The sequence below is a fragment of the Bos grunniens genome, chromosome 14, assembly GCF_055505025.1.
Source record: "Bos grunniens cultivar Pamir isolate PY7600 chromosome 14, Bosgru_T2T1.0, whole genome shotgun sequence".
NCBI lineage: Eukaryota > Metazoa > Chordata > Mammalia > Artiodactyla > Bovidae > Bos > Bos grunniens.
The window spans coordinates 79248286-79272733 of record NC_141178.1 but is presented as its reverse complement, the minus strand read 5'-3'; the positions used below and the strand labels follow the sequence as shown (position 1 = coordinate 79272733).

Here is a 24448-nt window from a genome sequence, read left to right as displayed (position 1 = left end):
CATGAAGTGGAACCTCATGTGGACTCTGGCAGAGTGCCCAGCTGAGCAGGGGCTCTGTAAATGTCAGCACTCTTTTTTGAAAGGAAGTGAGTCAGGCTTGGGGGGTGGCTATGTGTGCTTTGATCCCCAGCTGCAGTGGAGAAGGAGACAGACAACCGTGGAGATCCTTGAGCCGCTGACATTTTAGTTGTTGCGGGATGAGGGTTGAAGCCACTCTAAGCCCAGACTGAGGATGGGAATTGAAAGGAAACCATTTACTTTTAAGGCGGTCATCCTTAAAGTCAGAGAAGCAGTGTGCTAGTCTGTGACTTCTTTTCATTGAGATTAGGAAGTGGCCTGCAGACAGTGTGCTGGCTTTAACGATCTTAAAAGAATAGACGTAATTGCACGCAAAAATGTTGCAACAAATGCTCTTCCCCTCGGAACCTATTTTTTTTTTCCTGCACACAAAAGCATTTGGCACTTTACAGATGCTGGAGCACCTAACCCTCCCAATATACCACAGAGAGGAGGAGGCTAGGGTGTTATTGGGTAATTATTGTCATCAACGAACTGCTGGTGTGGTTCAGTGTCTGGATGGAAAGAGGGCTGGGCGTGATGTTTCAGTGAGAGAATTGTAGGGTTTGGGAGTCTGGAAGGCCCCTCGGACGTAGGTCTGCCACCCACCACCTCTGCTCCTTCATCTACTGAATGAACAAACGGGGCAAACAGGGAACACGAACTTTCAAAGGTGCAAAGGTAAGGGAAGACAGGCCTGGAACCACAGCCAAGACTGAGTCATTGCCAACAGCTTTTAATGCATAATGCATTCTTTCAAAGAAACTACCGTGTTTTTGTTTAATAACATTTTACTGGAATACACTTGTTAACCCGCTAAGCCTAAGTAGGTGACAGTTAAGAGAGAGTGGAAGCTTTGAATGGTACTTTCAGGATTCGTTTGTAAGACTGTATCTTTGGTAGCTTGTATGCTGTGTCTTGGTGACCAGATAATGAAGACGACGGTGATGTGAAGGAGGAGGGGGATAGAGGTGCTAGTCGTGAGTGATGTAGCGATGGTGCTGATGATGACGGCAATGAAGATGACGATGGTATAGCTGATGAAGAGGATGAGGATGAGAGTGGTGCGGGTACTGATCATGGTGAGGGAGGAGGAGGAGGAAGAAAAAGATGATAGTGATGGTGCTGGGCAAAAGGATGACAGTAACGGTGGTGGTGGTGATGGTTGATAAGAGGAGGAGAAGGATAGTGGTTGTCATGGTGATGCCGCAGTGACAGCAACAGTGATGGTGACAGTGGCCTTGGTGACAATGACCTTGGTGATGGGACAGTGAGACGGGTGAGACCCCTGAAGCAGTCACTGGTCCAGGCGCTTTATGGATTTTCGGCCATTTCTTCCTCACAGCAACCCCACGACAAAGAGTCTACTGTTATTATTCCCGTTTTTTAAGTAGGAAGCAGAAGAGTTGAAACACCTTGACCAGTGACACACAATTAGTAAATGACAAAATCAGGATTCCAACACAGAATAGTAAAAATAATTATAAGCTCTTAACTATATTTTGAGCTCCATGCTAAGTATTTCCCATGTATTATTTTATTTCATTCTCCCAGCATTTCAGGAGGTGGGCAATCATCATTCTCTTCATTTTGTCGATTAAAAATGCCCCACAACTTGGGCTTTAAATGACCTGCTCAAGGTCATGTAGCTACTTGGGGCCCCAGCACAAACCTGATAAGAAACTGATGAAGAATGAGTGAATGAATGCAACATGAAAGTTTTCTTTTGCAAAGGAGCTCTGGCAAGATTTTCTGTAATTTTCTTTTTTTTTTCTCCTAAGGGAAATAAAGGAGAACGTGGTGCAGACGGTGAGGTTGGACAGAAAGGTGACCAGGTAAGAATTCAGTTTATAATAAACTGCTCACCCTGAAGAAGCAGCACTATGTTTTCCTAAGTAATTTTCACTCCACCATTTTGGAAATCTTTTCTTGTCTCTTCATTGTCTTCGGTGGGATTTTTTTTTTTTAATCAGGATTTCATAGTTTCCACCTTGGTTCATTGTCACACTCCCCTTTCCCAATCATCTGGGATTTTTTTTCCTTTTTTTTCTTTAATATATATTTTAAAATTTTGTGCTCACTTACCTTTAGTGCTTCTCGCTCACTGAAATGGCAGTCATTCTCTGCCAATGCACAATGCTGCGTTCTTTCCTCCTGCCCGCGCTCTGCTTCTGCCACATGACTCTCCCCTGTGAGAGCCTACCCATCCCTGCTGCACCACTTCTCCAAACGCCTTCTAAAATGGTCCCTGTGACGATGTGGTGCTCTTCCTGCGGGTCTGAACACTGTCCCCTATCACCGCCCAGCCAGAGCTACAGCAGCCTTTCTGCGTTTAAACCGACTCCTCTGCTTGTGCTTTGCTTCCGCCACCCCTTCCCCCCTTTCCTTCTCCTGTCCTCTCTCCACGTGCCCCTGCCTTTCCTTCTAAGTCTTCCATCCATCTCTTCACGGTAAACCCGCTCCACGCCAGGCCCCGCCCCAGGCTCTGAGGTTCAGGTTGAGTGGTGGGCAAATCCCTGACCCACAGACCCTCAGCGACAGGTGAGGCTCGGGGGCAGAGACCCAAGGGGCGAGGAGATGAGCACTGCACTCAAGGTCTGGATGACGTACTCGGCAAAAATGTCTGTCCTGAAAAACAAACCGTGTTTGCATTACTCTCAGTAGTTTTCAACAGCAGTGCTCTCTAGACCGAACGTTGCAGCTTGCGTTTTCCTGTGGAAGGAGGTGAAGGTGGAGGGCGGGGAAGCGTTTCTTTCGTGGCGGTTGGCTTGCTTTGATAACTTTGCTCTACTGCATGAACGCTGAGGTGCTATACTTTGCACCATAACCGATATAGCTCATTCTGTAATACACATAGACTCCCTTCTACACGGGGACATGACTGTCTTTCTTAAAATAATTGTAATGTTCTCAGAGATGCCGTAATTCAGTTAACTGAGCGATTTCCATTGTATAAATTGTGTATATGCATTTACCTGCTTTTAAGTTTTTCTTACGGGATACTTCAAACACATCAAAATAAGAGTGTAGAGACTTCCCCGGTGGCCAACTGGCTGGGACTCTGCGCTCCCAACGTGGGGACCTGGGTTCCATGCCTGGTTGGGGAGCTGGACCCCACACACTGCAGCTGAGGGTCCCACGTGCCATAACTGAGACACAGAGCAGCCATGGAAATAAATACATATTTTTTAAAAACGTGCTTAGTCTCTCAGTCATCTCTGACTTTTTGTGACCCTGTAGACTACAAGTAGCCTGCCAGGTTCCTCTGTCCTTGGGATTTTTTCAGGTGAGAATTTTGGAGTGGGTTGCCATTGCTTCCTCCAGGGGATCTTCCCTGGCCCAGGGATTAAACCCGCATCTCCTGTGTCTCCTGTATTGCAGGCAGATTCTTTTTCAGGTGGATTCTTTTCTCACTGAGCCATTGGGGAAACCTCATTAAGAAAATAAGAGAGTATAATAAAAAGCACCCCTTGGACTTCTCACCTGGTCACAGCATCTTCCAGCTCTATAGCCACTCTTGTTTTCATCTGTATACTTCTTCCTCATATTATTTTGAAGCAAATCCAGTTCCAGGGTAGATTGCTAGACACTCCCTCGGCCACCTTTTGATATAAATATAAATATGTAGATTTATGTATACACACACAAACACACATGTATATCCAGAATTGTTATCTGAGTTAGGAGATGGCTTCTGGCTAGTTATCTGAAATCTATAGTTGCACAAAGTAAAAAGCCTTTGGGGAATCATTTAAAATAATTGTCTTGTGTTTTCCTAGGGTCATCCCGGAGTTCCTGGTTTCATGGGCCCCCCAGGGGACCCTGGACCACCAGTAAGTAATTATTTGGAATGCCTTCCTCTTCTGGCCTTGCCATTGGTGTGCACTGCGGTGGCCACATTTGTGAACAACCTTGTAGGGAATTGATTGGGTTGCTATCATTTAGTTTCATGAAAATCTGGTTGTTTCAAAATGTATAATTTCATGTAGGAAATTTCTTTACACTGTGTGTGCCTGTGTTACTGGATTTGGTGACATCCGACGATCAGCAAAAAGAAAAACTGATCAAGATAGCAATAGTATAGATCATGGGAAAAGGCGTTGGCCTGAAGGGAGAAGGGACATTGGAGAGGCAACTGCTGCCATAAAAAGCTCCCGGTTCATGAATGAATCATGATGTGGCCGCTTCTGTATTCCTGAAACTTTGCCCGCACCTGGGCCAATGTAGGCACCCAATAAATGTATGAAACGACTGAATAAAGACGGCTGAAAGGCATAAATAAAGTCCTGTGAGCTTGCTTGCTTGTATCCCGTGTTTAGTTACTCCCTGCAGTGCTCCTGGCTTGGGTTGGCCACCAGACAGGCACAGAAGAAGACTGTTGTCATCAGACCTGCGATAACGGAAAGCCCTCTAGGAGTCTCTTAATATGTGCCTGGAACAGGTTAACTCTGTATTTATACCTTACTCAAATTAAATGAGTGCTATCTTTCTCTTTTTCTCCATTTTACAAAGGAACTGAAATGGCAGAGAAATAAAATAACTTCCCTGGGGCCATACAGCTCTCAGTGGGGAGCCGGGACATGGACCCAGGAAGTCTGGCTCTGAGAGGGTGCTCTCGTAACTGGTACCCTCAATTCTGTGCTAGGCACGTTGTGGGACACTGCCTCACTTACTCCTCACCCCGCTGTGGCTCGGGCAGTGTCACTGCCTACCTTCTATGGACGCGGACAGCTTAGAGGTCTTACACCATTCCCTCAGAGCCAGTAAGCAGTAATGCATTCATTAATCTAAAGAGCCTCTGCCTTATCACCCAGCCAGCCTGGCTCCTCGTTCATTGCTTTATTGAACAACTGTTGAGTGTCTACTATCTCAAAGGCACCATTTTAGTTCCCAATGAACACAGTGATAAACACCAGGAGGTCAGGTGGACATAAAGGCTGGAGAAAATATAAACAGAAAACGGGTGGTGAGGAGCAGGGACTTGCAGTTTTGAATCTGGTAGTAAGGAAATATCTCACTGAGGACCTGATGCCTGAGCTGTGATGAGGAGGGTGGGATCTGAGCTCTGACACGTGTGGGTTTCGACTACAGGCAGAGGGAACAGCATGCCCAGGAACCCTGGGGCAGAAGAGTGTCTGGGGCTTGCTTCACACCACTTCCTCACCTGTGTGGAATGCCTCCTCCCTTCATCCCTGGGTTGATACAGGCAGTCATTTTCTTCAGCTCCCTGGAAGATATTATACATCCAGTTGTATATTTCTTGCCTTGTGTCCCAAAACGTTCCCCAATATTAGCTGAAAATGTCCTCTCTGCTGGGAGGCCGTTTATTCCTCTTGCCTGTGGATCACTGGCCGGTGAGTGCTTTGGTCTCTCCTGCTGTCCTCCCAGCATCTTTGTGTTCCCAGAGGCTATCGCAGCCTGCTGGGAAAGGCAGAGCACCTCTGAAATACTCCCAGTTCAGGCAGCTGTGAAGGGGCGTAGGGTGCCAGCTCTGTGCATTGCCTCATGCCCAAAGAAGAGGTGCTGATGACCTCCATTCAGATATACAACCAACTGGCTTTCTGGTTTACCTTCCTTAGGGAGCAGACGGAATAGCGGGAACTGCTGGACCACCAGGAATCCAAGGACCCCCAGTAAGTTCCTCAATGGACAGGATCTGCCTTCAGCCTGTGTTTGGAACTTCCTAGAACCTCAGGTGTTTGCCAGCCCTGCCCTGGTCCTCCCTGACTCCCGTGGCCCACGTTCCAAGGGTCGATTGACTACTAGTCGACCGCAGGAGGAGTTGCTTTCTTTTAGGACCCTGGTTACCCAGCCTGTAAATGAAAGATTTGGATGAAATGACCTGGCATTGGCTGTTCCAAAATTCAGTTTACGACCAGTTCACACTGGCTCAAGGTTTAGCCCCATCTCTCTAGTCCATTCTGGTGTGGTTTCCACTTGGAACAGGCATGGGGGACTAGAAAGCCTGGAGCTGCTCCGTCCTGAGCCTGTAGTATGGGCGGCATGTCAGGCAGGAGTAGCCCCTGTTACCCAGCTGTTCAGAAAGCCCTGAGTGAAATGAGAGTGAAGTTAAGAGTGAAAGCGAAAGTTGCAGGTTAGGACCCTAAAAACACACAGGTCGATTTGGTTGGAACCCAAGACTTTTATCTCAAAAACCAGAATTAAATTCATTGCTTGAAGCTGTGGGACCATTCTTTGCTTCAGCACCATAAAGCAAAGATGAACATTACTTTAGCAGGCATTGTGTTTGTAGTCACTACATGCATAGTCTCTTAAAGGGATTTACAGTCCCCTAACACCTCTTATCTCATCTGATGGCCTCTTATCAATAGGAATCATTGTCTCCGTTTTATAGATAAGGAAAGCGGGCATCAGAGAAATGCAGCTACCAGTTCAGGGGCATGCAGTGAGGAAGTGTCAGGGCCAGGTGCAGACCCCACTCTGTGGAAATCTCAGGGTCATGTTCCAGGTAGGACTATTGCTAGTAAGCAGGTCAATCCTGCTCTGGTATCTCTGCACTCTGGTGCCAGTAACACTTCAGGGGTCAGCCAGGAGAACTCGTCTTCCTCAGATGAGAAGACAAAGCAGATGGGGTGAGGTCACTCATCCAAGGTCATACAGAAAATTAATATCCAAGTTAGGAGTGAAGTCAGTTTGAAAATTCCTATTTCGGGCATTCTTTCTGTTAACTCCACGCTCACCCCCTGTGTGGGATGGTGGGTTAGGGGCAGGGGGAAGCCAAGATTGAAAAGTAAGAGCCATGTGGTTCTTTTTATGATTATCATCTGGCTGATCCTTTAGAAGCAGCCCACCTAGAAATTCCAGGCTGAATAAAATATAAGCCATACTGCAGGCAGCTTTTTATTGATTCTCAGACAGAAAAAGATGGCCCTGATAAAAACTAACTTACTGTTTGCCCGAGGAAAATAAGATTTGGGGCCCAGATGTAAATCCTCGCATTTCTAGGAATTAAATGACATTAAATAAGACATTGATTCTGTCCTTGCAAGTTAGGCCTGTGCTTGAAGCTGTCCACTGTCCTCATCTTTACGCATAAACATCAAACCACAAAACAGCTGAAGTTTTCTTGGCACAAGCAATGAGTATTGGTAGTTAAAAGACAGAAATAAAATTAAAGAATTTACACAGGGAGAGAAATCTAAAACATTCCTATTGCATTTTGAATTAAAATGTATAAACTACTTGCCAATTTTTTTGACATAGAGGGAAGGCCCTCATTTTTATTTCTGTTCCCTTGAATAGAGTCTCTTGTCATTATGTTGTAGAAAGAACATCCACCCATTTACTATTTGTTGTTTTTTTTAAAAAGTAGTTTGAATATATAACAACACCTGTGAAGCAGTTGAATGTAGGATCCTAGTTTGTTAGGATTTTTTGCTAATCTTTTATAGCTATCTTCTGATGGTACAGCTATCAGCTATCTGTTTAGACAGTGAGTGTCTCACCTTTATCAAGTATTTTCAACATCTGAATTTGCATAAATTGATGATTGTTTTTCTTCTTTCCATCTAAATTTAATTGGGTAATCTAATGAAAAATTAAATTGCATAATTTCTATGGCATGCAACAACTCATGAAAACAGGCTTAGGAACAACCATACTGACTCCTTATTGAGTCTTCAACTCACCTGATTGGAGCAAAAAGACCCTGAACAGTGAATATTTTAGTCTTGGGGGCCATATGGTCTCTGGTGCAGATAATCAGTTCTGCCATCATAAGGTGAAATCAGCCACAGACAGTGTGTAGACTAGTGGGTGAGACTGTGTTCTGATGAAACTTTGTGCAAATGAGCTGAGAGCCAGAGCTTGCTGACTCTTGTCCTAGGTTCCTGGTGTTTACATAGTAGGATCTCTGGAATAATAAGCATCCAACGAGGTGTCTGGGAAGCTCTGTTATCGCTATTTAAAAAATACCTCATGTGATCGAGTATTTGGCCCAAGTTGACAGAAACCCCACTTTATTTGTTAATGTGTTTGCAGATGTTGTGATGCAGGGAGGGGATGAAATTTTTTTGTTTGCTTTGTGATTATTTTGCATTGGTGTAAGTGACAGTGTCTCTGGACAATCTCAAATATCATGCAACATAAGTTTATAGAGATGTTTACAAGTTGTTGTCAATCCCAAGTGTGGAACGTGGATTAGAGTGTAAAACCTGATGTCAGTGTCTTCCTACAAAGGAGAAGCAACGACAGGAGATTCAGAAGTCACCAGGACTTCTGAAATACTCGTGGTAGAGACACAGGGCTTATAAATAAGCCCACAGGGATAAAAATGGTAACACTGATTACCCCATCTGCTTGACGGTGGCGTGTGTTTTTGGTGACTAAAATGGAAAGGAAGTATTAATTAAGGCAGCTTGGTAAACACAATCCTTCAAAGTCGATTTCATAGAGGAAAAGGGATACTAAACGCCACCACGGATGGTAAAAAGTCGGGGAACCTCTGGATCAGAGGGCGGCAGTAACAAAAGCAGCTGCTGTGTGTGTCCCGGTCAGTTCTTTTCTTGTCCTGCGTCCTGTGTGCTGAAGCCCTGCGGGTGCTGTGTCTGTGCAGTGAGGCAGGCTCCCGAGACGCGGGCTGTTTGGGGACAGAGTGCAGAGTTGGATCTGGACCCAGGTCTCATGGACCCCTAAGCCTCTTCCCACTGTGCCTTCCAAGCCCTAATTCTCCCTGAGTCTATGTAATAAGGCCAAAGTGAGCTGCGGTCTGCACATCAGCTGTGTGATTCTGCCCTGCCCAGGGCACCTCCCTGCCCGCAGAGAAGCAGTTCCTGGAAAGGAACAAGGTGGATGAGGACTCCTTCCAGACCACGAAGGCGATTCTGCGAGAGATCACTCACCTCCAGAAAAGCCAGCCAAGAAATTTACCGGTGTTCTGTGTTTTGGATCTTTTAGGGGAAAGAAGGTCCTCCTGGCCCCCAAGGCCCGTCTGGATTACCTGGCATCCCAGTAAGTGACTTTTTATTTTAAATCAAGTTTCTCTACTACAAAAATATGCCAAGAAAATGATCTTTCACCATTGTTAAAGCAAAGGGTGTTTACTAGGGGACTTTTTAGTACAATAGAAAATTAGAGAAAAAAAAAATCACTAAGCAAAGCCAGTCCTAATCTCATTCTTTCTCTATGTATATATTTGTTGTTGTTTACTTATGTAAATAAAATTTTCATCTCTCTCTCTCTACACACACATACACACATAACTCTGATAATGGTTTGTGATAATATAAACATTTTATATTTTCCGCACTGGTATTAAATGCTCATAAATTTTACATACACTCTACCCAATAAATCTATCAAAATATATATGATTATTCTTTATTGCCTGATAAACTTTATAACTATTTAAAAAATCTACAGTAGAGTATTTTACATGCAGAGCACTTTCCTTACTTGTGTAGGATGGTGCCCAAAAGTCTACTTGTCAGAGTGTAGTAATATCTAAGATTCTTGAAACATACTGAAAATTGAAGTGAAGTGAAAGTAACTCAGTCGTGTCCGACTCTCTGAGACCCCATGGACTGTAGCCCGCCAGGTTCCTCTGTCCATGAGATTCTCCAGACAAGAATTCTAGAGTGGGTTGCTATTCCCTTCTCCAGGGGATCTTCCCAACCCAGGGATTGAACCCCAGTCTCCCACATTGCAGGCAGATTCTTTAGCCACCCGGGAAGCTTGCTGTTCTGGACTTTTCAGTTTAATATCGGGTTGGCCAAAATGTTCGTTTGGGTTTTTCTGCAACATCTTATGGGAAAACCGGAACAAACCCCTTGGCCAACCCAATATATTTCTCGATAGGGTCAGACTCTCCAGTGTGTTAGGAATAAGGCGGGCCCAGGGAGGCTGCCTGCTGCCTTCTCGTTGAGAATGCGTCCTCGTGTGGCTCCAGGCCTGGAGTGTGCCTGCTCCTGGCGCCGCTCCTGGCCACAGGGCCCACCCACTGCCCCCCACCGCGTGTCCTTTTGTTCCGGCTGTGCTGGCCATGCACTGGCTGTCTTTTGGGTTCCTGAACACTCTGCACCCTCTCTTCTCTGGGCCGCAGGGCCTTTGCACATGTGTCTGTGCCCCCGTGAATGCCCTCTTGGCACTTCTGTCACTAGTCGATGCCTGTGATCTTTCCCATCTCATCCCAGGCATCACTCTCCAGAAGTGCCCTCTGCCCCTCAGGCCAGGATAGGCTTAGTCTCTTTCCTTTTTTCTTAAGTGTCTGTCTCAGCAGGTATCACATCTTTATGTCATGGTGTGATCTGTGACCACCTCCCCCATTATTAATTGATTTGATTATTCAACACAGTCTAATTAGGCACTTACTAGTTGCTAGATCTGGGGACATAAAACAAGAGCGGCTGGTAGTCACTGGGATATGTTCTGGGCTGTGGATTCTATGACACCAGGCTTTTTTGCTCCCCACACATGCTGAGCACATGGAAAATATTACTGAAATAAATATGTGGGTGAATGAATGGTTTTCGTGGAGCCCTTCCTCCTTGAATGTCTGATAAATGCCCGCATTGGTCAAGGAGGCATTTCCTGGGCATCGCCAGTAGCCCTCACTGTGGCCATGCTACCCCGGAGATTGAGTCCCCTGTCCAGGGTGCCCAGATCTTAAAAGACAGTCTGGGATGTGAAACCCCTGATGGTATAAACTGCAACCATGTGGCCTAGTGTGTCAGAGCAACTAGGGAATGTTCGATTTCATTCCAGCCATTGTAAAGGTAAGGAGAGAAGATCCCAGTTTGAATTTTGTGCCAAACCCTTGTCATCGAAGTCCTAGGGTAACTGAAGAGGAAAGAAATGACCTTAGATGTGGTTCTGTGATTTGGAAGAACTCCTTCTTCCTCCTCTCTTGCCTCCCTTCTTCCCTTCCCGTGCAGAACCCATCTGCTCATGGTTATCAGCAGGTGGGAGCTGAGATCTGACCTCCATGGTGCCTCATAAGTTGAGCCCCGTTTCTTCCTCTCTGTCTCTTCAATTCTGTCCCTGTAAAATCCACTCTCACTCCACGGCCCTTCCTCCCAGCCACTCTACATTACCCTGCCTTCCTCTAACAAATCATCCTTGTCTAGAAAACTCTTTCTCTCCCTTCTGCCTGGGCGATAGGAGTCATAATAATTTCTGTGTGCCTGGTGCTAATCGCAGGGCAGGCTGTGGGCATGTTAACCTGCATAGTCCTTGCCACAGCCGCACTCCTCGGTTCATGCCGAGGTCTCCAGCCTCCAGTCCCGGCCGCTCTCTTTGCTGTGCTGATCTCACCCTGTCCATGGGCTCTCTCTGCTGTGCGTGGGTCTCTTGACCCTCCTCTCTGCCACTCCGTGTAGGGGGAGAAGCAGTTTCTGGAGTTAACTCTTAATTGAGAAAAGGACCAACATGCCTGGCCTCCGGGCCTGCCCAGCTGGCTTACCTGGTATTACCATGGTTATGCCAGGAGCGGGATCGTTACGGGTTACGGATGCACACGGAGCATTGGCTAGTGGCCCGAATGGTCAGTAAACTTAAATTACCGTCCACAGTGCTTCCCCCTGGAACCCGGGCACTGACATTGCAGGCGCTGATGAGGGGCGCTGCGTGATTTCCTGCGCACCTGACAGGCGGGAGCAGCTTCACTGCTGGTGTCGTTTGCCGTCGCTGGTTGGCTAAGCATCTCAGGTGGCAGCACTGATTCTGAGCCCCCTCATGACTCTGCCAGGCAGGTTTGTCATCTCTGTTTAGGAGAGGGGCCGCTCAGAGCTGAGAATGTCAGCAGTTCACCCAAGATCATATGCATTGTTGGTGCAAGTGAGTTCTAACCTTGCCCGCCATGGCTCTGGTTCCCACGGCCCTGCCGCCTGCTGCTTTCTTTCCCCGGAACCCGCCCAGTCTAGGTAGCCCCGGATTGGAACCTAAGCCTGTGTGACGTATCATTGTCCTGATCTGCAGAGAGTCCTGCAACCTCTTAGTCTCTTAGAGAAACATGAGGCTAAGGGTGTCTTGATTGAGAGCAGCGGGTGGGCTGGTAGGGGGTTGGGAGCAGGTGGGAGTCGTAGCTTGATTTCAAGGAAAGAAATGTGACATGTTGGTGGCCTTCCTGCACCCAGACGTGGCCCTGGCTGTCATTCTCAGTGCCCCCTCAAGTCCCAGGAGTTCCTTGAGTCCTTGGGGTTCCTGACCCTCATCAGAGGCCGCATCCTCACCCCCTCGTCGCTGTCGTCAACACAGGAGGCCTGGAGATGAGCCTGTGGTGTCCTAAGTTAGGGAATGTCCAGGAGGGGCTTCTCTCCATCCATAGCAATAAAAAGTGATGCCGGTGCAACGTACTGCTTTTCCGCTGTGCGCCAGGCGCTGCTGAACAGAGGATCCAGGTCAGAGTGGTGGTGCTGGGGAGTAGACCTGGAAACCCAGCCAGTCTGTCGGTCGCGTGTGGATGTAGCTGTACACCCGGCAGAAAAAGAAGTCTGTCCTTCCCTCCCTCTGGGCGTCTGCAGCCAGATAACTGGTTTGAATTTCTCTTGCAGGGAGAAGAAGGCAAAGAGGGCAGAGATGGAAAACCAGGGCCCCCCGGAGAGCTGGTAAGGGACTCTTTGGTGTCTTATCACTTACACGTCAGAGCAGCAGAAACGGCCGCTCTGTGTCCGGAGCTGCTGGGACCCCGGCACAGTGAGAGTTCTCTTCCGTGCACGTCTTCATTTTCTTTCCCCAAGAACCCAGTAGGGTATTATATTTAATTTTGCTTATTGATAAAATTAAATTATTTTATGCCAAAATTGCAACTGCCCCCAGAAAAAGGAGCTGGCTTTGGGTGCTGGCTCCACTCCATGCAGGCTTGTGATCTGGCGTGAGTCAGAGCCTGCCCCCGGCTTTAGTCTCACTTCAGACAGAACAAGAATAATAGTAGCCACTCGCTGGAGTTGCTGAAGAATCAGATGAGGTGAGAAGCTGGTTAAATGCATCAGGCTTCTTTAACTGTTAATCGATTTAGTGAGTTACTTTTCCCAACTGCCATGGTTTTAACTCCTGGTGAGGTTAGAACTGTGCAGCCTATAGAACCGCTAAGTGGAGTTACGTAAAAATCTCTTCAGTGAGGTTTGTGTTCCAGTTGATTTGTCTGGTCATAACTATTATAATTCATTCTGCGTCTTCTGTGACTCCCCAGAAGCATCTTCGTTATCGCTTTTTACACTTCGCCAGATGCTGAAAGCAGAATTCATTGCTGAGAGGAGCAAAGAGAGCCCAGGGTAACGAGCAGAGTGCAAAGCTCATCTGAGCCACTGAAGGCTGATGCCCAGCAAAGCAGCCCCAGTGGGCAAGGGGCAGGTAGCCAGGCTGAGGACCTGGCCAGGGAGAGAGAAGGACAAATGTCACCACTGTGGCCGACAGCTGATGTGGGGTACGAGTGCTCCATTACATTTTGCCTGGTGTAACCCCCAGAAAATCCCTGTGGGGTGAGGGTATCATTATTGGTACAGATGAGGAAACTGAGGCACAGAGAGGTTAAATAGGCTGGCTGAGGCCACCCAGCTGGTAAAGGAAGCAGTCAGGACCCACACCCTGAAGGCTGACCCCAGCGGTCAGTACCACAGAGCAGGCAGGAAGCTTGTTTGCAGGATGTGGCAATGCAGGAGATATGGGAGAGGGGGGCCGATCCCTGGGTCGGGAAGATGCCCTGGAGGAGGAAATGGCAACCCACTCCAGTATTCTTGCCTGGGAAATCCTATGGACAGAGGAGCCTGGTGGGCTACATTCCCAAGAGTAGCAAGAAGTCGGACATGACTGAGTGGCTAAGCACGCATGCTCCACGTACTATCCCGAGAGGGTGTCACTGACAGCACAGGATACCTGTGTGAGGCCCTCGGTCTTCATACAGAAAGGTTTGTGCCAGGCACTGGGCGTAGACGGATAGGGGCCAGGTCTGCTCCGGGTCACTGCTGGCCTAGTCCACCCACGGGAGACAGGGCCGGCTCTGCTGGGAGCAGAGGGTGCTCAGTGACTCTCCCCATTCCCCCTGACAGCAGGCAGTCCAGAGCTCACCAGCAGCTCCTTCTGGGGTCTCAGGGTGGCTGTCCTGACGTTTATCACTGTGAGCTGCTTGGGAGGAAACTGGCAGAGGATGGGTGGCGTCACCTCCTGGGCTCCCTCCAAGCAGACCGGGAGCCCAGGAGGTGGGACAGGGTCAGACACAGGGAGCAGACCCCAGGAGCAGGCACCGAGTGAGGCGGTGGAGCCAGGAGCGAGAGCCGCTGGCAGCCGGTGAGCGGACGGTCCAGTGGGCACGCCAGGTCCGCTCCCCTGGCGACCGGCTGAGAGCGCGTGAGCAGCACACCTGCCTGCCTGCTCCCACCGCTGCCAAAGGACCGGAGGCCGGGGTATTTATCTCCCCTTCACCTGCTTGAAGGGAGTATAGCTCCAGGGGGCCTGGACTCCCGTGCTCTTGGGCCTTCTGCACCCTCAGGGTCTGAGTGCTGCCCTGTCCCTGAGCAGAGGCTGATGGACAGAGTGCCAGGAGCCCCTCCAGGGGAGCCCAGGGCGGGGGTCCAGAAACTGCAGCGTTGACTGCGGGTGGCGGCTGGTTGCTTTCCACTTTGACCTGGTCCTTTAAATTCCTGTGCGCTGGGGACACGGAGGAACACAGTGGAGAGACGGATGGTGGACGCATGGATAGATACACAGATGGGTAGACAGGCAGCTGTTAAGAGTTGCCCATTGCATTATTTTTAATAGGAGACATTTGCACATGCATTATAGCGTAGGATGAAGTTCGGAGACTCTGGAGCCAAATTACCTGCATTGTAACCCCAGCTGTTTGACCCTGAGCAGGTCCCTTGATGTCTCCATGCCTTGGGGTGTTGCCTGGTGGGGAACAGAAGTGTCTCCTTCATGGGTTACAGGGAGGACTCATTGACGTCACTGTGTGAAGCACCGGCTGTGCTGGTGCATAGAACACCCTCAGCAGGGCTGGCGGTCGCCCTTTTCCTGCTACAGCTTCAGCCAGTGCTGGGCGTCCCACTTGCCTGTGGGGCCGGGGCCAGGCTAGGCCCATATCCCCTCCATCAACGGCCCTGTGGAGCAGAGATGGTCCTGAGTGTACAGCTGACAAACAGATCCAGGGGCGGGGGTGACACCCAAGACCACATGGCTAGACTTCGAGGAGCTGGGACAGAGAAGAAACCGACTTAGAAATCGGAGCTTGGTGCCCGTCCTCCTTCTCCCCATAATTCTCACTCTAAATCCACGGATGTTCTTGTGCCTCTCCTGTGCCCCCTCTTGGACCCCATCTGACCCTCAAGGTTGATAAGCTGTGGGGGTGGGTGTGCCCTCCTGTGCCCTGCCCGTCTCCCCATCAACCCCTGTGGCCTTTCACCCACTTGCCCTGCTCCCCCAACCCTCCCCTCCCCTCACCACTTTTATCTGGACTTCAGCACCCACGAGCCTGTGTTTATTGCTTATTCTATCCAGGGCTGTACAAGACTGCTGGTAGGGAAGACTCTTGAACCGAGTGTCCCAGTTACTTGCGTCGAGTTAGGAGGAGATGGGATGGGGCCGGGATGAGTCAGTTGCAGGCCCGCCTGTCACTCACTGCGGCTGGGGTGAGGAGAGCATCCTTGCGGTGTCACTGGGATTCATTCTGGCTCTGCTGTTTATTAACTCAGTGACGCTGTAACTTTGAGCCTCAGTGTCCCCTTCTGTAAGATGCAGTTGTTAGTAGCTGCCTTGCAGTGGTTTTGTGAGTGGCATAAAGCTACTTCTGGCTTGGGTGTCTACCTAATTTCTCATCCACCCAGAACAATCCAGAGAATTAAATAGGGGCAACCGTGAATGGGCGTCTCAGAGATGAACCTTGTGTAACCAGCACCGTCCCAGGAAAACCAAGAGTCTAATAGGCTGGACTACACAGTGCTGTTCTGTATGGACTGACATGGACCACGGTGTTGGAGGGTAGGGTTGGCAGGTGCAGAGACTGGCTGGTAGAAATATGATGTGAAGCCTGGGCAACCAAGAATAGGAAGATCCTGAAAATACTGTCCTCAGATTTTTCTTTTCTTCTTTATCCTCAGGGCAAAACAGGAGAGCCGGGTCTGCCAGGACCAGAGGGTGCCCGCGGTCCCCCTGTAAGTGTTGAGTGTGTATGTGACTGTGTGTGTGTGTGTGTGTGTAAGTGTGTTGTCCACATAGAATAAAGCCACCAGCCAGTTGCCTGTGACACTGTGGGTCGGGTTCTTTGGGTTCTTTGAGACCGCCCAGCCGTGGACTCCAGAAGTGCCTTCCTTCCAAGACATTGGTACTTACATGCAGTAAATCCAGGCGCTTCCTGTGCCATTGCGATAAAATTTATTTCCCCTCTTGCAGCCATTGTCACAGTGTTGGTACTCTAAGTTTCCTTTGTTCTTATCCTATTTATTATATTTTTAATAGGCTTTCTCTGGATGACAAACCCTAAAAATGAGTCTTAATTTTCATTCTGAAACCTTTCCACAGCTAAAGTATTTTTTCTCCAATTAGAAGTGTAACACATTTTCACAGCATAACAATAACAAATGATGATGGTCATAAAAAGAATAAGAAAAGTAATGTTATAGAGAAGAAAATTGAGTTAACATAATTCTACAACATGGAAGTAACGCTCTGTTAATCTTCTACATGAGTTTTAGTCTTCTATGTATGAAATCCAACATTTATATATCTAAGTCTATATCTATCATTTATATATTTAAATCTAGATCTAGCTGTTGAGCTATTTATTATACACATAAACAAAGATACCTTTTCTCCAAAAATGAACTCTGTGTATTTTAGAGTTCTTGGGTTTTTTCTTTCTTTCTTTCTTTTTTTTTTTTTGCTAAATGCTTTACTTCTTTATAATTTCAAAGTTGTTTACCCAGTTCCTTAGATTTTCTTTTGGGAAAATGTGATTTTTAATGAAAATCTTAAAATCCAATTATCTAGATATAATTTTGCCAGATATAAGATTGCCAGAAATCGCCTACTGGCAAGAAGTGGGAGAAGAAAATGCTAGTTCTACTTCCTTAATTTGCTTCTCTGTTAAAAGAAAAAAATCAATAACTCAGCTGGCTAGTATCCAATAAGGAGATAAAACACAAAAAAGTACTTTGCTTTTTCCTAAATCTCCCTGCTTTTCACCTGATTGCACCAGGAGAAGAAACCTAAGACTGCAGAATATCACCTCTTTGGAGGATTAAAACACAGAGTTAGGATGTTTTTTTTTAAGGTTGTTACTGGCTTATTGGTGGAGAAGGAAGTGGCAACCCACTCCAGTATTCTTGCCTGGAGAATCCCGTGAACAGAGGAGCCTGCCGGCTGCAGTCCATGGGGTCCCAAAGAGTTGGACACAACTCAGACTAAACTGCCACCGTAGCCACTGGTTTATTGGAGGGAGGGGTTTCTTGGTTTGTTTCTTTGTTTTTTTCAACCAAGAAGATCCATTTGCTAGGAACTGTGTTGGGGCCAGGCCCATCTCTCAACTGAGAGTTGTAAGGAGTCCTGCTTCAGTGCAGGGATAGAGGTTAGAGACCCAGGCAGGTGATGAAAGACCCGCCTCCTCTGGCTGGCACTGTGTGAATTAGAGACGTATAAGCTTTGAGAGAGACAGACCTGGGCTCAGCTTCCGCTCTGCCATTTAATAACTCTGACCTGGGTCAGGGGACCTTTCTGAACCTGTTTCTTCTATGAAATGGGCAGCAGAGCTGCTCCCGCTTCTGCAGGGTGGTTGTGAGTACTAAAGGAATTTCCCAGCCACATGACAGGTACGTTGCGTGTGGCTTCCTTTACTTGGTGCTTTTGTCCATGATTGTTGGGAGGAGAACAACCAGGGTCCCTGGCTCTGAGCATGGCTGGATTTGGGACTCGAGTGTCTTGGAAGAATATCCTGGGACCCAAGGAAAGGGAACTGGCCGTCTTGAACAGTGGAGAGCACTGTTTTCCTCTTTCTCAATCCTGAACAGCAGCCCTGCAGATGTGGGCTCACCCTCACTCGATAGATACAGACACTGAATCCCAAGAAAGAGAAGTAAAGCTCCCAAGGCCCACAGCTAGAGAGTGGGGCACCAGACCAGGTTCATTTTCTGACCTCGCTCCAAAGTCAGCCCTGCTCCGTCACACTGACTAGCATAGAACACCCCTTTCTGCCAATCAGTCCTGCAGAACTCTGCCAGGTGGGTAATTTTTATTATCCTCATTTCTTAGATGGTGATGTTAGGACTCCAGGGGGTCAACTGACTTCTCTGAGGTCACAGGGTTGAATCTGGAGTCAAATCCGAGGGAGTGCGTCTTCCTCTCTCCGGCTCCTCCCGGAGTCTCGAGCTCCCCTTGGTACTGCACCGCCCCACAGCCTGGGGAGTGACCCTCACGGCCTCCCTCCGGAAGTCACCATCCTTGTCCATCGAGTGGGGAGGATAGGACAGAGAACACATTTGCAGGATGACAGCCACAACCACACAACGGTGGGGCCTGCAGGTCAGAGCTCTCATCTAATGGCTGAGCCTGAGGGCTGGTATTCTCCCCAGAAGGGCCTTCACTTGCTCTTGAAAACAGGAGATTAAAGGAGATAAGGGCTTCCCTGGGGGCTCAGACGGTAAAGAGTCTGCCTGCAATGCAGGAGACCCGAGTTCGATCCCCGGGTCGAGAAGACCCCCTGCACATATCCAGCGGGGGCTTGCTGCCTCCTCCTGCTCCCCTCCACCCCCTGGAGTCTGCCTGGTCCTGCGTTACCAGTCTGCTCCCTGGTGGGATAACATCATTCTTTTTCTTCTAGGGCTTCAAGGGACACACAGGCGACTCTGGCCCACCTGGCCCCCGGGTAAGTGGACATGTCGCCGTCAGGCGGTCCCCATGCACCCGAATTGGCGCTTCTAGCCACAAGGCTCCTGGGCCCTGGAGGGACGGGCAGAGGTGTGTCCTGAGAGAGGACAGTGGCAGCCATTGGAAGCATCATCCCTCCCCGGTTACGTGTTTCTAGACCTTTCTCCCAGGGGCCTCACAGTGATGACCGACCAGTTTGACCAGGTCAGCCTGGAGTCAGGTGCGGTCACTGCCACCGGGGGATGGCGGTGGTTTTCCTGAGGTCCCAGAGCTCGTGTGTGGACACCTTCAGCTTATCCCAGCTGGGAAACCCTGGGTCCTGTCTTCCTGTGCTCCGCCTTGCTCTGTCTCTTCCAAGTGCCCCAAACAGAGGGATCCCTGGCGGGGGGGTCCCTCGGTGAGGCCTGCTGCTCTGTGCGGTGAGGAGGAAGCCAGGGTGCAGCGAGGGGCCAGCGGGTCGGCGCATGGAGAGGTGGAACCCCCAGCGGTTTGCCTAATCTGTCAGCTGGTGGTTCCCCGCAGCTTAGAGGGCTCACAGCTGGCCTAGAGGGGCACTGCAGACTCCACTTGGGGGCCAGGACCTGGGGTGGGGATGCTTTTGCGGAGGCGGTCCTCCCGGTCTTCCTCCTCCTGTGCTCCGAGGCCTGGCGGCTGGGACACTGGTGTTCCGCATTTCTCTCTATAACAGCAGCTGTTGTGTTTCTGCTTTTCCTAGGGAGAGCCTGGCGCCACGGGGCCCCCTGGCCGGGAGGGGTCACCAGGGAAAGACGTGAGTGCGGGTGTCCAGTGGGTCCTGGCTGGGCCTATGGGTGGAGGGGTGTTGATAGTTTAGACAAGGACCAGGAGACACTTAGAACTTGGGCAGGGGAGCGGGTACCACGATGGAGGGAGTCACAGGTGGATTGTGAGACTCTCTGGGCGATGTCCTGCCTGCTGGCACCGCAGGCCACCTGAACCCTCCCCACAGGGCCATCCGATGTGTGTGGACACGGCTCGGCCTCCTGGACGTGAGTGTCTGGTCAGGAGCACCGGCTTGCAGTCCTGAGGCCCCAGGTGGCCCCGTGCCCAGCCCCTGGCGCCCTTCAGGACCTGGCTTTAAGCCCTGGTGATGTGTGCCCCCCACCCTGGCTCTTGGTGTACATTGTCACCTCGGCTGCTCTGTGGTCATGAGATGCTGGAGCTGGAAAGGATCTAGCTCTTCTTGTGCTTTTCCTTAGCAGTAGGATCCATTCCACAAACCTACCTGTCTGGTACACGGGGGCCTTGCAGGCAGATCAAAGCAGGGCAGCTGCGTTGACTGGAGTGAAACCTCTCCCCCTCCCTGTCCCCCAAGGGTGCTTCTCGGTGTTGAAAGGCAGGTTGAGAATTCTGAGCTCCCTGACCCCTCTTGCTCCAGTTTATAGCGGAGGGTGTGAGGGAAGCCCCCTGGGCAGGGGGTGGAGGGTTCGGGTCGCCCAGCAGTTCAGGGTGCAGTGGGGACAGGCTCCAGAGGCCCGCTCGTGGTACAAGTGCCTGCCTCCCTGCCGCTCAGCTCTCTCTTTGCATGTAAAACCCCCATTTTTTTAGGGTGTTGTACAGTCTAATTTGTGTAGGAGTATGGCCAAGCTTCTGTCTTTTTCATTTATAATATGAGGAGATTTATACCCCAGTTAGGAGGCTGCTGGGAAGACCGTGTGGGAGGCAGTGGTGAGTCCCCGCTGCTCGGCACCTTGGAAGTTTCTGTAGACCTTCCAATGGCGTTTTTCTTACTGTGGAGACTGAGGCAGGAGTGGCCACAGGTGACTGACCAGCGTCCCATCAGAGATGGGATGCCAAGGAAAGTTCTTTTCCCTGTCACATCCCTTAGCTCCAGGTAGAGCCCCCGAGATCCCCATGTGTCTGGGTGGGCCAGGTCTATCCAAGTAAATTAAGTCAGCAAGTGTACAAATGAGGACTTACCTGCAGGAAGTGAGCTGTGCCTGGGGAACAGCTGGTGATTGGTGATGAGACACGTTGGGCCCCATTTGTTGGGTCTCTAGGGCACCTGGGGGAAGTCTGCTTCCACCATTTTCATGCAGTGACTCTGGGGTGATGTGACCTCTCTCTGTTCCAGGGTGACACCGGACCTACAGGGCCACAGGGTCCCCAAGGACTGAGGGGCCTGCCGGTGAGTTTTGCCTTGAGGGCGATCTGCTCCGTGCTTTGTCAGGCCTGTTACCATGGTGATATTTGGTTGGTTCATCCTGGTACAGCCCTGTGTGTCATTAAAAAATGACAAAATGTCTTTGTTGTTGTTGTTCAGCCGTGTCCAACTCTTTGCAACCCCATGAACTGCAGCATGCCAGGCTTCCCTGTCCTTCACTTTCTACTGGAGTTTGCTCAAACTCATGTCCATTAAGTGGGTGATGCCATCCAACCATCTCATTTCAAAACGTCTTGAAGTGAAGTGAAGTGAAAATTGCTCAATCGTGTCCGACTCTTTGTGACCACATGGACTGTATGGAATTCTCCATACAGAATACTGGAGTGGGTCGCCTTTCCCTTCTGCAGGGAATCTTCCCAACCCAGGGATGAAACCCAGGTCTCCCACATTGCAGGCGGATTCTTTACTAACTGAGCTATGAGGGAAGCCCTCAAAATGTCTTAGCAGTTGGTAAATAGCCGCTGCCCTAAGCCCACCCTTGTGGCCCAGCACACACTCCCCAGGCTCTTGTCTGGGACCACCTACCCACAATTCAGTTACTAAAAAAGGGCCACTTGGCATGGCTGGGGCACTATAACAGCCCCCAACCCTGAATCATGAGCCAACTTTAGGAATCCTGGGGTTTGAGTGTGCTCTGTATTCATTCACTAGGGCTGTCGTAGCAAAAGGACCGAAAACACAGCGGCTTAAGCAACATAAATGTATTGTCCCTCAGTTATGGAGGCTAGAAATCTAAGACATTCATCATCTCAGTGTTCTGTGGCCTAGGAGTCCAAGGTCAAGGTCCCAGTAGAGTTGGTTCCTTCCAAGGCTGCAAGGGAGAGCCTTGAATGGCTCTCTGAACCTCTGGTGGTTTGCAAGCAGCCTCTGACATTCCTTGGCTTCTAGAAGCATCACCCCAGCCTCCACCTCCATCTTCACATGGTTTTCTCCCTGTGACATTTCTCTGGTCCAAATGTCCCCTTTTTATGAAGACACCAGTCATATTGGATTAGGGGCCCACCCCATTCCTGTGTGACCTCACCTTAATGAATTACATATGCAGTGACCATATTTCCAAATCAGGCCAAAGTCTGACACCCCTGGGATTAGGACTTCAGCCTATGGATTGGCAGCAGGAGGGACTGTGAGTTTTGGGCACAAAATGCCCATCAAGTTAGAGCATGTTACGGTTATGAGTCTGTCCTGGAATCTGGAATGCGGGGACCTTCCATCCAGTGGCCAGGTGATGCTGCACCTGCCATGTTATCTGATATCTCTATCCACGCAGTCAGCGGTGCCCCTCACAGAGAAGGAGGAGAGCATAAAGGCAGGAACATGCATCCCCAGCTGAGACCAGGCCTCCAGGGATGTGAGCACTTTTGTTTGTTCCTTAAGTCAGCATCTGAGTGGGAGGATGAATGGATAAGTCAGCAAATGTGGTCCCGAAGATTTACCATGCCTGTGCTCCAGGCAGCAGTCACCAGCCCAGGATCTTTCATGCACGTGAACTCATTTAAGTATTTATCATTTATTATGAGTTAAATATCCCAAGCTCCATGCTGTAACCCCCCCAGGCTCCTCTATTAATGGGATTCTCCAGGCAAGAATCCTGGAGTGGGTAGACTTTCCCTTCTCCAGGGGATCTTCCCAGCCCAGGGATCGAACATAGGTCTCCTGCACTGCAGGCAAAGTCTTTACCATCTGAGCCACCAGGGAAGCCCCATAGGGTTGATAAGCAGCCTCTAAGTAAGCACGTGGAGTCATGCTGGTCCAAGTCATGGCTCTGTGTGAGACCGGCCCTCCGCGTCCAGCAGTCTCTGTCCCTGCGTCCTGCCCTGTGACCTGTGCCCTGTGCCCTGTGCCATGGCAGAACATCCCAGCAGAACCCTTACTGCTGTTTCTTCCATCAGGGTAAGAGTGGATCGCCTGGATCACCGGGAGAGCCTGGCACCCCAGGAAGCCCTGTGAGTACTGTCCCTCGGCTGTGATGCAATCAGGGCAAGCTTTGGAAGGGTGTGTGGTTTACATCAGCCTGTCTGGTCTCTGTTACCAGAAGCCTCAGTGGGGAAACATGGTATTTGGATGGTAGGAATAGGCTGGAGGCAAGAGGATCCAGGAAGGACCACTTTCATGTGATTACGCGCTTAACTCTGTGGTCTACAACCATAGGCATCCAATAGGAAAAAAAAAAAAAAAAACTATTAAAGAATTTTTAAAATGTGTATTAAGAGTGCAAGTTAGTTGTTTGATGCCTTTAGAGGATGGAAGGACAGGGTCAGGCCCACGACCCCTAACATATGAGAGAGGGTAGGCATCATGCATCGTGGGGCTGAATGTAACCCAGAGTGGGATGAAGAGGATCCTGCTGCTGGTTGGGAGGTGGGAAAAAGGGAGAGCAAGAAGGAACAACGGGCAGGGAGTAGAAAGAGCGGGGCTTGAGCAGTGTCCTCATCCCTGGATAGTGGATTCAGGATTTAGGGTTCAGGTCTGGTAGATGGCGAGACGTGGTGGAGAAGACAGGTCTTTGATGAAGCCTAGGGTTGGATAAGTCAATGCCTGTCCACTCGTCTTCTCCCACCCCAGCCTTACAGTAGATTTATTAGCTAAAATTGGCAATCCTCTTGAGATGGCCATCCTCATAGTTTGGTACTCAAGCAGTAACTGCACGGAGCAATGGGCAGACCCATCTGGCTGGCTAACTGTTGTCACTGTGGAAATCAGGATGAGCAGTGCATCCTGGTTTGCCAGGAACCCTCCTGGTGGTAGCTCTGCAAATCCTGCCTCCTGGGAGAGCCATCATTCCCAAGCAGACCAGGCACCTGGGTGCCCGGTAGAGCCCCATCTTCCTGTTGGACCAGGGACAGCCGTGTAGGAAGCATCGCAGGAGTCTTGTCAGCTATGCTGAGACATCTCAGACAGGAAGGATTGTGTCACGAGGCTGATCCACCTCAGCGCAGAGCTGGCTGCAGAAGGGCTGACCCACATTTGGTGGCTTCCCAGAAAGGTTGAAGCTGAAAGATTCCCACACACTTTGCCCCCAAAAGTGAGCCAAACCGTGAGAATCGCTGACCAGTTGGGAAGAGGAACTCTGCCTCTCTGGGGAAGTCACTTAGAGGGGCCCCACACATGTCAAGTGTGGTGGCTTAGTAACTGAGTTTTGTCTGGCTCTTAGGACCCCATGGACTGTAGCCCGCCAGGCTCCTCTCTCCATGGGATTTTTTCCCAGGCAAAAATACTGAAGGGGGTTGCCATTTCCTTCTCCAGAGGATCTTCCCGACCCAGAGATCGAACCTGCACCTCCTGCTTGGCAGTCAGATACTTTACTGATGAAGCCACCAGGGAAGCCCATCCCCATCAAGGGGTTTTGTTACATGTTTGTCCCTTTGTGTTTCTGTTGCTCTGAATGGGAAGGCCGTTGAC

At 49.6% G+C, this 24448-nt stretch overlaps 1 protein-coding gene across 2 annotated transcripts in view; it reads left to right on the top strand.

The window, feature by feature from the left end:
* Nucleotides 1–24448, top strand: part of COL22A1 (collagen type XXII alpha 1 chain) — a 230834-nt gene that overhangs the window by 194726 nt on the left and 11660 nt on the right. For both annotated transcript variants that reach the window (XR_015140361.1, XM_086335603.1), the window contains exons 47-56: nucleotides 1839–1892; nucleotides 3837–3890; nucleotides 5637–5690; nucleotides 8974–9027; nucleotides 12567–12620; nucleotides 16104–16157; nucleotides 18818–18862; nucleotides 19580–19633; nucleotides 20957–21010; nucleotides 22939–22992. Coding sequence is in view for 1 of the 2 variants with exons in the window: in XM_086335603.1 (XP_086191729.1) it covers nucleotides 1839–1892; nucleotides 3837–3890; nucleotides 5637–5690; nucleotides 8974–9027; nucleotides 12567–12620; nucleotides 16104–16157; nucleotides 18818–18862; nucleotides 19580–19633; nucleotides 20957–21010; nucleotides 22939–22992 (531 nt within the window). In the remaining variant the exon portion in view is untranslated. The remainder of the gene's footprint in view (nucleotides 1–1838; nucleotides 1893–3836; nucleotides 3891–5636; nucleotides 5691–8973; nucleotides 9028–12566; nucleotides 12621–16103; nucleotides 16158–18817; nucleotides 18863–19579; nucleotides 19634–20956; nucleotides 21011–22938; nucleotides 22993–24448) is intronic.